The sequence below is a fragment of the Stegodyphus dumicola genome, chromosome 6 (assembly GCF_044657685.1).
Source record: "Stegodyphus dumicola isolate Sdum_Otavi_A_Nest chromosome 6, ASM4465768v1".
Taxonomy (NCBI): domain Eukaryota; kingdom Metazoa; phylum Arthropoda; class Arachnida; order Araneae; family Eresidae; genus Stegodyphus; species Stegodyphus dumicola.
Window position 1 is genome coordinate 62,691,542 of NC_140773.1, and position 14,189 is coordinate 62,705,730.

The 14,189-nt window shown below is 31.9% G+C and overlaps 1 protein-coding gene across 6 annotated transcripts in view; it reads right to left on the minus strand.

The window, feature by feature from the left end:
• Positions 1 to 938: 938 nt before the first annotated feature.
• LOC118201834 (uncharacterized) overlaps positions 939 to 14,189 on the minus strand; it is a 277,211-nt gene continuing 263,960 nt past the window's right edge. For all 6 annotated transcript variants that reach the window (XM_085818400.1, XM_085818401.1, XM_085818402.1 and 3 more), the window contains 2 exons: positions 9,804 to 11,334; positions 939 to 1,505 (listed from right to left, as the gene is read on the minus strand). In XM_085818400.1, coding sequence (XP_085674526.1) covers positions 9,841 to 11,334 — 1,494 coding nt within the window. In that variant the 3' untranslated portion in view covers positions 939 to 1,505; positions 9,804 to 9,840. The remainder of the gene's footprint in view (positions 1,506 to 9,803; positions 11,335 to 14,189) is intronic.

The following is a 14,189-nucleotide window of genomic DNA, read 5'->3' on the forward strand; positions in this document are numbered from 1 at the left end:
AATTATCACAGTTCAAAAATAGTAAACAAGTAATGAGAAGTTTTCATTACTTCAAATTAAAAAGCTTTGGAAGCTAATTACCTAGTAAGTCTAAGAATTGCCAGGACTGGTCAGGTTCATACTATTGGAGGAAATGTTATATTATCAGCAGCTAAATATATCATTTTAACATATTCAACAAAAAGTGGCTACTGAACTTTTGTTCAAATGGCACCTGAAATTTTATCTCGTGAAGAAAAAGAACAATTCGTAGAAATTTCCTGTAATCGAATTCTAACTGAAGATTTCAAGAATAACACACTTGTTAACATTTGGCTGAACTGAAGAAAATAATTTAAAGGCATTTCAAATAAAACTATAAAAAATTTATTGCCTTTTTGCACAATCTATATGTGTGAAGAAGGATTTTCATCCATGTTATATTGGAAAACTAAATACAGAACAAAATTAAAAGTGGATATTAATTTACGGTTAAAACTAAGTGAAGTAAGACTAGATATATAAAAAAAAAAAAAAAAGTGATCCTCTTAAACAGGTTTAAATTTCACACTAAATTTCAGAATTAAAGCATTATAACTTACATTTTGATAATTAAAATGGTAACCAATTTTTAATCTAATATTTTTTTTACGTGTGCACATTTAGTACAAATAATCAACAGGTTGTGTAAAAGGCAAATATATATATATATATATATATATATATATAGTATATATTTTAAATATTTCTGTTGAGAAATTGAAAAATAATCATCGTAAAATGTAGTGGTGGTACTGAAGTTTTTCAATTTTATTTAGACGGTACGTATTAGTCAAAAGGTTGAGAACAACTGATCTAATTATATGTTATGAGCTTTTCTGAATTATGACCTAAAATGGGGAAAACCATACCTATGTATTTCTATATAAATAAGTCAAAAAAGATTTTTCTTGATGAGGTTTGTATTTTTTTTTTTTTTTTTTTTTTTTACTCTTCTGAAAAAAAGTTTTCAACACAATTCTAATATGAAATATTTATTTATATATGAAACAGGAATAAAGTTTTTCATTAAAAAACTCACAATATATTTGATTTTCAACATTTCGTACATTATAATTATACATACAAACAGATAAGGCACTAAGAGAAACTTCAAATAGAAATTTCTGAAGTTTGTGAATTTGTTCTATTAGTAAAATTAAGAATGAAAACATTTCAATATATTCTAAAGAATTAAAAATTAGAAAAAATCATAAAATTTTGAATTATGGCTTTATATAAATATTTTACATAAAAATATCTTATAGAACACTATAAAACAATGGCCTTAAATACTTGTCAGTGTCATCCAACGAGAAATTAAGATGAAATTTGATGGATGATTGATGCACAGTTTAGTGTAGTATATTTATTCTCAGTCCAGTTATGTTTTTAACTTCATGATTTCTTCACTCTACTGTTTCATCTTGTTTTTTCACTTTGACTATAGTTGCATATGGCGATTCTTCCTCCTCCTCCTCCTCCTCCTAAAAAGCAATAACCGAAAAGTTAATATAGTGCAATATGCAAGACACAGAGCAATATTCTGAAACAAAGTAATATCCAGAAGAAGACAAAAGCATTTGCAATTTTAGTAAAATTTTAATATTTTGAATTCTGTACATAAATGATTTTTTAACTATATTTCTCGTAATATATTTACAAGATATTTTTAGAGATTATATATTTAAGAACCAGCTATGTCTTTATGGTATGGGCAGTTAAGACTGTTGAGTCCTCTGTAGAGACTGGTGATAGGAGAAGAGGGTAAAAAATCCTTGGCCCCATTACCCAGGGTGTTCTCTATCAAAATTGGAACAGATCTTCTCTTTCATAAGTATAATTCATTCCTTCTCTGTGGTACATCATCAACACTGTTCTTGATGATGAAATCCTAAATGATGGATAGGTTTGTCCATTCCTGAAGAATATATAAGTGTTTGGCCATTTGGAAAAGCAACGGATTCACAAAATAAAGAAATTAATTAAAATTTTTTGCTGTCAATCATTTTGCTTAAAACAGTATGGCAACATTAAGGAAGTTTTAAATGAAATGATGATACTTTCTTAAATCATGCTTCAGATTTCTGAATATGTTATCCTATATTAAGAACTGTTAATATTTTTATACAGTTTATTATAATATATTCATATATTTGATAAATTACTGTTCTACCGGATCTGAACGTGCTTAAATTTTATCTTTTTTAAATTAGATGTATTCACTATCTTATTGATACTGCTGTCACAAACACCATTTTTGTGAATAATGTTGTATCTCTATAGATTATTGGTATATATTTTTATGTAAAGGTTCAAAAGTCTGTTTAGCTTCACAGAAATAAATTATGTATTATTTTTTCACCTTTGAAAGTTTAGTAATTCAGTACTTTTCAAAAAAGCATACCGTATTTACAGTTTCAGGACCAAATTCATAAAAATTAAGATTTTCAAAAATACATATAATCACAAATATGTAACTGTACATTGTATAATTTCAAATGTGGGAAATTTACATAAACAAAGATCATGATGAAGTATGCTAATCATCAAAATTACACAACAAGCTTCTATTTTCTATAACTGGTATGAGGCAAATTCAGTCAAGCAGATGATAAGAAGCTTCATACTTATTTACCATGCAAGTCATTTCTACAAGTAAAATTTCTGTTTCTTTTTGATAGTCAGTTATGTGAACTACACAGTGTCTGTTTTTGCAAGTAGTATATGCACCTATGGACTTACAAAAGAATGGATAGTTGGCCTACTCAAGGCTGGCTGGAATATTTAGGTAAGACAACATTATGTTCCAGCAGTGCATTCAGTAGTAAAGAGAAAAGTGTACTCACAACTGTTACGATGTGTCTGGAATACGCAGGATAAATACTCAGCTTAATGATCATACAACTGTTATAATGTGTCTGGAATATGCAGGATAAATACTCAGCATAATGATCATATTTGATAAAAATTTTAGTTATTCCTATGGCTAGTCTTTTGACTTTTAGATGCTATTTCTCATCCTATCTCTGTGTGAGTGATTTCCAGCTGCCTTGTAGAAGCAAGTGGTTGGGAATATTTGCACATCATCTATTCTACTGCCTACCATTGTCACCTGCACTTTAGATTAGTACTTTAATTTAGAGTGTACAGTGGCATCTGGTTTAGCTCCAATGATGGATGGATATATGTAAATAGAATAATTATATCAAATATATTAACCAACATTAAAGGTGGAGTACAAAGCATGACGGTTTAGTAAGTCATTTAGAGATGCCAGTTAGTCTCTTTTATTACAGCAGCTGATTGGCATGCTCAGGGCTGGCACAAGAGCTGGTGCAATTGCTGCTGCTGCATCAGGTGGCAAAATTTTAGAATTTTAAGCACTGAACAACAAAATCTAAGAATAGCAATTTCTTTTTTTAATTCAGGGGAGGTTATGGGCAGCAAAAATTAGGAGGGAGGAATTTTTCAGAATTTAAGCAGACACCTGGCAGCACAATTTAGGATCTGCAAAGATTGCACAGAGTGGTAAAATGCTTAGCACCAAGCCCTGGGCATGCACACATGGTTTTTGAATCTGTAGCATTCCACTTCATACACATAAAATACTTCGTTCATCAAAATGTTTTAATTAAGAGAAGCAAAAGACACCAGGTAGCAGAAGTTTGTGGTGGCAAAATTATACGGAGCCACTGGGTAGCAGAAATGAGAATGTTCAAAAGCTGTACCAGATGACTAATGCTGCCCCTGGCTGGGCATTACATGTTCCAAGCTCAGCAAACATCTCCTAAGTATACCTATGAGGTATCACCATGTCATTATAATTTATCAAATCATCTGATTTGTCATCAACTAACAGATCTTCAAACAATTGCAAATCTCTTTAAATAGGTTGAGCTAGAATAGCAAACAAATGGAAATAAGATAAAGCTATTTTATATTGATATGCTGAAACCATATTTTCATTGTGTCAATCTAGAATATTTTACTTTATTTTTAAATTCCTTTTAACTAGCACATATGCTAGTTATTCTTCAATATGGCAAGATTATTCTAGTACACTGCATGACACTTTCGATGCCATGTTAAAGGAATGCATTGCTAAAAAAGATGGAACCACTTTGAATTAGTTTGACAATCTACATCTTTTTTTAAATAATGTATATTTTTTTGCTTTGAAAATTATCTTATTTGTGTGCATAAATTTATGAAAAATCTCATTACCTCTTAGTGCTAAAATTTTTATTTTGTTCAGAGTTCATTTCTTCTAATGCTTGTAATATAGAGATATGGAGATATTTTTTATCTTTCTGTCACTGGAAGATTGCTTTTAACCATTCTTTTAAAAAAGTAGTTCTTGTGTAAATTTATACACAAAAGTGAGGGTGAATTTGATAATGACTAATTTATAGTAATAATTCTTGCCAGTACTTTTTAAAAGGAGAAAAATGCTTTCGTACAGTAATTAATTTTTAAACAGTGTACCTTTAACCAGGAGGGACTGCAGCTTACTGCCTACCAAACTAAAATTATGTCACATGTTTATTAATTAAGCATTCATACAATTAAATATGATTTTTATAATAATCAATTAAAATTCAATATAAATATATTATGAATTAATTTGCATACCTTCATAGTAAAAAAGGCCAACATCCATTTTGCAGATTTTGAAGAAAAGAAAAAAAAAGGAGGAGGCTGTTTTTGATAAGTTTTTTAATTATGTGTAGAATTCATAAAATGTTTTCATAGGAATTAATTTTATTTTGATAAATAAAAAGGCATGTAATTATTTCTTACCTATAATACATTTATCAATGAAACTATTATTATAATATCTCCTTCATCTGAATATACCATAGCAACCTCTTAAGCATGAGTTTAATTTAGAATGCAATACTAGAAGGATACTGGACCATTCTTTTTGATAAAATGCAGGATTTTAATCAGAGCAGTACACCAAAAATTTTTTTCAAGCATTAGCTTTTTTTTTTTCTTACTGTGGTACAGTTTTAATCTACTACTGATGGCCATGTCTGTTTGAGGCCAGGACTAGTGGAAATTATTTCATACAATACAAAGTCCGTAATCCGGACGTCCATTATTATCCGGAATGATATATAATTCGGACCTCAAAGCCACAAACTTACGCATGCACATTTAATGCGCGTAAAGCGTTTACCCATGCGCGCTTCCGATAGTGAAGAAAGTGACAGAGAAACAAAATTATTGAAAACGAAAAAATTTAGATTGATAAGTTAGTCAGTATTCTCGACACAGCAATTACAGGACTTGAACAGTGGAACTTTGTAACTGAACAAGAAATTAAGTCTGCTTATGGAATTAAAGAGAAAGTATTAGAACAAAAAACGAAGCAACTTAAATAACTTACATTGAAAGAAATGTTCAATAAAGTAAATAAATAAATATTAAGCTTTTTTTTTTTGTAAATTTTGATACCCTTTAAATCATAATTGCTCTTTATTTAATAAATTACGGTTTCATATTTTTAATTGTATAATTTCTGCATGCCATCTTACCAGATTTAAATTGATGACCTATAATCCGGAAAAACCCCTAGTCCGAATCGCCGAAGTCCCGACGAGTCCTGATTACGGACTTTGTACTGTGTTATCCACAATACCAAAAATGATGACAACGTGTTTTAACAAAAGTTTCCCACCACCGCAAATATTGTCTGCACAAACAGTTCTTATTGCTATATTTAATCATTTTGTCTAATGATTTTTGGCATTTGAAAGAAAGACGACCTGCTTTAGAACATTGTGTTGTGAAATTTGTAAAACTAATGTTGTTATCATTAAGTACAAGGTGCATGAAATGGAACTATCATGCTTCCAGATTAGAACCATCATTTATTTTCAGTTCTGTTGTAAAAAGTCAGCTACAGAATGTCAACAAATCATGTGTACAGCTTTAGGTATAATGTTGTATCATATGACACTGTGAAGATTTGAAACCGAAAGCTGATAAACAAGACTATAGCATTCAAGAAGCAGAGCGCTCTGGCCAGCCTACTGATGTTGATGAGACCTGCCTGCGAGAATTTGTGGAAGAAGATCAATATGCAACCACTCGAGAGTTTTCTAAAGAGTTACACATTAGTGGCCTGTTCATTAGTTGCACTATGCATCGCATAAACTTGACGTACAAGTTCAATTACTCAAGCAGATAAGGACAGACGTGTTCAGGCCTGCACTAATCTGCTCAAACATCAACACAAGGATAAAATTTTGGACTGGATTGTCATGTGTGATAAAAAGTAGATTTACTTCAACAACACAGGCTAAAAACAGGGGTTGATCTAAGTCCGCTGAGCCCGTTTGCAGCGTCACAAAGTGTAATTTGACTAACAAAAAGATCATGCTTTGTATCTGGTGGGATTGTCGTGGATTGATCCACAAAGAATATCTAGAAAAAGGTAAAACCATCAACAGGTGTACAGCGAGATGCTACTCTGTGTTGATGCTGCTATCCCGGAAAAACTTCAAAGTGAGCTCTGGGCAAAAAAGTAATGTTCCATCAAGATAATACATGTGTCAGCATTCACCAGCTGGACTCTGTACGGACTTGAATGGGATATTTTGACACACCCACTGTATAGCCCCGCCATCGTTCCTTCGGATTCTTCGAACCTTTTTTCACACCTTCAGCTACATCTTGCGGGTGCTATATTTCATTCTGCACAGGATGTCCAAAATGAAGTTGATCTGTTTTTGGGCTCATGGCCACCATGTTGTTGGGCTGAAGTCTCTGAAAAACTACTGAAACATTGGCAGAAAACTATAGATTTGGGTGGTGATTACTACCCACACTTAAGGTACTGCTTTCATGTATTATCCGGACTTTATTAAAAAGTTTTTTTTTTTTTTTTTTTTTTAGAAAACTTTCGTTACAGTCAGAGAGTACCATTACCTATTTATTTGAATGATGTTGATGGATGCAAGTTTTCTTATAACATATTGTCAACGCTTGGTAGTGTTACTTTTAGGAATATTCATATAGACTATATGTACATTTATGCTGATAGTTATTTATTATTTTAAAAACTTGCACAATAAGCATCATCAACACTGAATTACTAGTGATTGGGAGAGAGCTCCATAGTTAGACAATATAAATATATTTTGTTTCCATATCTGCACAATAATTTTGCATGGAATATTTTTACTCAGTCATGTAGCACCCGCAAGATGTAGCTGAAGGTGTGAAAAAAAGTTTGAAGAATCCGAAGGAACGATGGCGGGGCTATACAGTGGGTGTGTCAAAATATTGATTTGATGCCAAAAGGGCCAACTTTACATTAAGCTGTAATTGAGTATTAAATAATTGAGTAATACAAAATAATACTTTGTTTATAAAGTTAGAGAACTGATTATTAACAGTTAAGGTTAGTGAGATCAATAATAGACTTATTTTACAGATATCAGCTGGTATCCATAAAAGGTTGCATTCAGTTTGATCCATATAGTTTCACTGATATAAAATATGTTAAAAAAATAATAATGAATAAATTTAAAATGTGTATTAGCATTCAAGTAATATGTTGGATCATTTCAGTGTTATAATTCCATTCATTTTTTAAGATAACTCTCTCATTTCCAAAATGAATAATTTCCTTTTGAGGAAGGTAGATCGTACCAATTTATAACCTAAAATAATATACAATAAAAGTCTAAAATAGCGAGCTATACAATAGTTTGGTACGTATTTTCACCGACATTCCAACTATAAGATGGTATTACTAGCATTTCATTTGGCAACATTTGGAAGTCTTGGCCATTTTCAGTGAGTCTTTTGCTCAGTCTTTGCATTTATATATTATTTTTGTTTTTTCCTTCTTTTCATTTATTTAGAATATTTTCAAACTTGGTAAAAATGTTGATAAAAGAATAAAGATGGAAAACATGGCTTAATACACCAGTAGTTAGTTATAGTTCAAAACTTTAAATGCTAATTTAGGCATTTCAAATTCAGTTCAATAAAAGATGCAATTTTCAGCTTGGAGGCATTTAAGCAATACAGTCAAAAGTCGTTAATTCGGACACCCATAATTCGGAATGATCTATAATCTGGACCTCAAAGCTAAAAACTTTCTGTGCATGCGCCGCGTTGACACATGCGCATAGGCGTTTACGCGTGCGCGTAAGACCTCTTACGACTGCGCATTTGCGTGTGCGCAAGCGCAGAATACGTTTTTGCGTGCACGTTTTATGTATAACGGACGGTGTAAGCTAAAATTATCTAATTATCTATTTCAGTTAATGTTGATGATTGCATTGTTCCTTAATTTTCGAATTGGATCCGGCTTATTATTTTTTGCAGACTATAAGAGCAATACTATAAAAGTAAACTTGAACTTTCGATTATGTCAAATAGAATTTTTGATTCTGGAGCTCCCAAAGGATCGTACAAAACAAAAGTATGTTTCGATGTCCATCAAACAAAAAGTGGAATTGCTGCAAAAAATGGATAAAGATATGAAGAATGTGACAGAGAGGTTAGTGAAAACGAAAAAATTTTGATTGACAAGTTAGTCGGTATTCTCGGCACAGCAATTAACGGGACTTGAACAGCGGAACTTTGTAAGTGAACAAAAAATTATGTCTGTTTATAGAATTAAAGAGAAAGTATTATCACATAAAACGAAGCAACTTAAACAACTTACATTGAAAGAAATGTTTAATAAAGTAAACAAATAAATATTAAGCTTTTTTTTGTAAATTTTGATACACTTTAGATCATAATTGTTCTTTATTTCATAAATTACGGTTTCATATTTTTAATTTTATAATTTCTGCATGCCATCTTACCAGATTTAAACTGATGATCTATAATCCGGAATCGCCGAAGTCCCGACGAGTCCGGATTAACGACTTTTGACTGTATAATATTGTAAAAAGCTTTGTCTAAACTGTTGCCAAATGCCACAAAGCAAAATTCTGTCAGAAGGTCGCCAATAATTCAACAGTCTGTCTTCTTTTGAACAATCTGTTGTTAACAGTAGTTTCATAAAATAAAATTATTGATTGGTTTGAAGATGCAAAAATTATATAAGCATGGGAGACAAATGATAATGCTATAATTTTAAGTTTGTTGAATTTGTTCAAAAGGAATGAAGAATGTTGGAAAAAAATGGTTTAACCAAGATCATTTGATATAAGGCTGATGACACATTAAATACACCTCCCCATATTAAAAAAAAAAAAAAAAAAAAAAAAAGGTAAAGAGAAAGAAATAATAAATATTCATGTTCCAAGAAATATTAATGTATTTGTTTTATTTTACTTATTTGTTTTTAAGAGCATGATTTCAAGGCAAAAAACAATTAAATATAATTAAATTCTGAATAAATCTGTTTACTAATGTATTTTGCTCATTAAATTTATTTAAGAATTACTGTATGTAATTTTTTTTCATGCTTCAAGACATTCAATAATGTTAAAAAAGTTTTTGCAGCATTATACAGTTGGCTGGCATATTTAATAATGCCACATCATCAAAGCCACAGCTGGTTTATCAGACCTTTTATTGTATCAAATATTTGTACGAAAATTAACATGTGCAAAGATTGGATTTTGGAATGTATAACTGCTCATTATTCATATTGGATTTTTGTTCATCAGAAATTTTAGAACTTTAATAATATTTGATATTTTATATAAAGATTGTTAGTTTTTAAAATGTAGAACTATATTCAATTCACATAAAACATAGCATAGTCAAAACACAATAAGCTAAGGAAAAATACAATTACAAACCTCTTTGGACAGGCACAGACAAGCACAAGAAAACACATCACACATATTCTGGAATTTCTGTCTTAGTTAGAAGGCTAGATTTCTTTGGTAGAGAGAAAAAGAAGTCATCAGCAAATGGATCATTTTTCTTTGCAAAAATATTTTTCTCACCAGACAGCTGGAGTTTGTTGAAATCATTGTTTGCTTCAAGACATAGTGATTGAGCACGGAGTCTGTGTCCATTAGTTAATAACACATTTGCAATTGATTGCATATTTTCACGACTAATGGCTTCATAGTCTGATGAAGAATCACTTGACAAAGAATGTGATGAGAAAGAATTTCCATTGTGGGGAACTGAAGCTCCTTTTGATAAAGAGGGACGTGGTCTAGGGCGAGAGACACCATTACTAGAGTTAGTTGAATTAGAAAAATTAGTTTGCTTACTCAGGTTATTGTTAGGAGGAGATAAAATGGTGAGTCCATTTTCTCCATTTGTCAAATTGTTTTGTTGAATATTCAAGCCATTTTTTAATGTGAGACCTGTAGGACTACAGTTTTCAGAACTAGTGTAAGTTTGAATGTAATAGTCTGAAGGAATAGGGGATTCAGAATCAAAAGGCAGAGGACTTTTAGAATATGGGCTTCCAACACTTCCATTTGAATAAGACCTATCTTTAGTGAAGTCTGCTTGTCGAGGTGGTATTGGTATAGGAGAACTCGATGTGCTCTGTTGTGATATTAGTTGTGAATGATTTAGATTAGCCATGTTGCAATTAACAGTTAACTGTTGCTGAGCTGTTGCAAGAACAGCAGTAGATGGTGGTGACTTGCCAAGATATGAAACATTATTAATTGTGTTTTGAGGCATTATTTGAACATTAGAAAATGCAGGTTCAGAACTACGACTGGTTAATACTTTTGCAGGATTTACAGATCTACCAGAATGGTCTTGCTTTTCAAATGGATTATGGATCCTTTCACCATTTCCATTAGGTAAAGTTAGTTTAGAATTAGCAGAGAAAGAATTGGGAAGGGATGTAGATAAGGTTGGATTTGCAAATGAGTTTGTTGACATTGATTCGAAGTCTACAGGGAAAGGAACAGAGGGTGAAAGCAGATTCATATCAAAAGCTTTGCTGGAATCTTTGTTTGGATCAACTAAGTCATTTAAAACCTTTTTTGGTGGATTTTTCACGTCTTGAAAAAACTCTGTTTTGTCCTTGTATGGCCTATCTTTACCCAGTGGATCCAATTCTGCAAACACTGACAAATCAGGAGAGGCTGATTTGCTCAAACGTGGTGGTTTTGCTGGAGGTGCTTTCTTTGCCACTTCATCTTCCAAGTCTTTTACATCATTATTAGCTGCTGTGTCTGTTCCAATTGACCCTTCAGATGCTTCAAAGATGCTAGGAGTGGAATCAATTGCATTAAACACTGCATATTTATCACCCACTGTAGACTGGCCGTTAAAAGACTGGTTATTATTATCATTAGCAGGTACAGGGGATGCAAGTGGAATTGGGGTCGGCATTGGAAAAGGCAAGGAATCCTGTTAAAATAAATGGACAAGTAAGAATTAAATTATGAAATAACATAAAACTGTAATTAACGTACTTTGGGTTATATTTTTAGTTAAGACAGATACAGTATATAACTTTTAATACAGTAAAATTTCTGTTTAATGTTTTTTTCCAAATTAAATACAGAACATAAAGCAAACTGGTATATGATATACATACAACAATACTTATAGTAACCATTGTGTTTGCAGACAGGTAGCATGCAAATAAAATGAAAATATGGTTAGTTTATTAAAACAAATTTTTTAATTCTCATTTTGCAAATTTACAGCTTATAACATTTTAGTATGGATAATGTGCATTTTTTTAAATCATATTACAAAATAATATATTATTTTTCGTAGTAAATCTAATAATTTATCATTTTATAAAATTAATTTAATTTTAATATAGCAAACTAAATATGTTTACGAGTAAACTGAATAGAAGATAATTGAAAAAATTAGTCATTGTCAGTAATTAGAAATATGAAATTATTAATGTGTGTAATTTCTGCATTCCAAGATAAGGCAGCTGTAACTGGTGACACAGCAGCTACTTTAATTATAGCTCAAAGCAAAAATGGACACATCCCAACCCCAATTAAGAAAGAGAATTGTAAAGCGTTCATTATTGTACCTGCAATAACTTTATTTAGTTTTCCTGGCTTGTCATTAGATGATTGCCACAAGACAGGAAATTTAAGTCTTGGAATATTTTCATGCATGGTTTAACATATCAGACAAATGAGATTATTTCAGATCTTTCCAAAGAGAATCTCAGGCTGTACATAACAAGGAAGAGTGAGAGTACTGAAACATTAATGACTATTCTGGAATTAAAGATGATGAAGAAAAGTCATACAGATTATTGCAAACTACAACATAAACATCATGACATCATAGGTGAGTTCCTCTACAAACTTGAGATTGGCCATAAAAATTGCTACACCAGCAGGAATAAAACATAATGCACCTAATAGGTTTATTTTACAAATTTCTTAAAGATGTAATAATAGAAATTTCAAGTGTGTTGAAATAACAGAATGTGCTATGATCAGTGCCACGTGTGTCTACCTGGCATGGTATAGAGACAAAGAGGCTTTGGATGGCATTTTGGGGATACTGCTGTCAAGGCAACTTTAATTTGTTGCCAGAGTTACTCAATTTGTGGATACATTAAACAGCAAAACACTCACTACAAAGAAATCTGTTGCAAGACAATCCAACCTTTCTTTCTTTTTTTTTTTTTTTTTTTTTTTTTTTTTTTGTGAAATCCAGTGGAAAATGACAAGAATACAGAAATTCACACTGCTGATAAACTGCCCTAGCAGTAATATACCATAGTTAAATATATTTTGTTTATTTTAATATTGTTTCATGTAATCATAATAAAGCCATTTGTTTAAAAAATGTTCAAAACTGAGGAAGATTCAGCTTCTAGTGAAAAGCTACATATGTAAAATATAAGATCGGTTAAATTCCTGCAAAAATTAATGGAATACAGAAATAACTACTTTTCACAATACAGAAAACAAAAAACACTCAGGCATCACTTGTACTTCAGCACAAGCAATTTTATACAGAAATCTTGATATGGGATAGATACCAGATTTCTTTGGTTTAATATGTCTTCTGCTATTTTTACATCATTCCACGTATCTTCCAAATCAAAGATACCACTAAAGTATTCCAGATTTTAAAACAAAAAATAATGTATATACTAGAGAAAACCTATTGCTGATATCCTAAAATTTGGCTTTGAAATGTGCTTCCATAATACTCTGGCAACTGTTTCTGTGAAGCCCAATGTACTACTTACTATGAAAAGTCAGCACATATCACTTTGTTACAAAAAAATATATGCAGCCAGAAGGAAGAAAAACTACTATCAGGAAATTTTAACACGTATGTAGTATATGAGGAGATAAACAAATGATTAGAAATTCAGAAAAAAAGATCGTTTTATTAAAAAGTTATGGCATGAAATGAATAAAGTTATAAATCAGTAAGTAGTAGAGCCACCTTTGACAGCTATACAAGACAAAACACGGTGTGGCATCAAATCAAGTAGGTCACCTATGACCTACTGCACAAGATCATGCCATGATCTTTGCAACTGAAGCAGTTAATTCACCGAAATTCTGGGATGGCTGCAGTTGCCTTCCAATTGTTGGTGAAAGTTCTGGTGGCCTGGCAGGTTACAGGAGTAAGTTATATCCTTGAAGCCATTATTGGGAGAGTCGTGCAGTATGAAGAGAAGCATTATTTTGCTGATAAATGGCACCTGGGCGACTTGATAGCATAGGCAGTACAACCAGTGATAAAATGTTATCCAAGTAACTGCCATAGTGCCTTGAAGGATGACTAGAGGTGATAGTGTGTCCCAACAAATTGCTCCTTGCACTGTCACACTTTATGTAATTACTGTGCGCCGCTTAACAACAAATGCCAGATCAGGCCACTGGCCTTGCTGATTCCACATGCATCATCTTCACTAAGAGTGAATTGGGATTCATCGCTAAAGATCACACACCTCCATCTACACTCCAGCTTACTCGAGTTTGACAAAAATCCAATCGACACTGCATTATGATATAGGGTCAATGGTAGGGCATCTTAATGGACACTAACACCATTAAACAGCATTGACTAATTATCTCCAAAAGGTTTTTTTTCAATACCACAGGTAGTTAAATGGCATCAAATTGATGCTAGCGACGTTGTTGGTGTGGAAGTGGCTGCTCTTATGATGCACAATCCTCACATTCATTTGTGTTCCTGGGACATCCTGACCCTTTGCGATGGCAAACTATCCCTTCTGTCATCCATTGTCACCAACACCG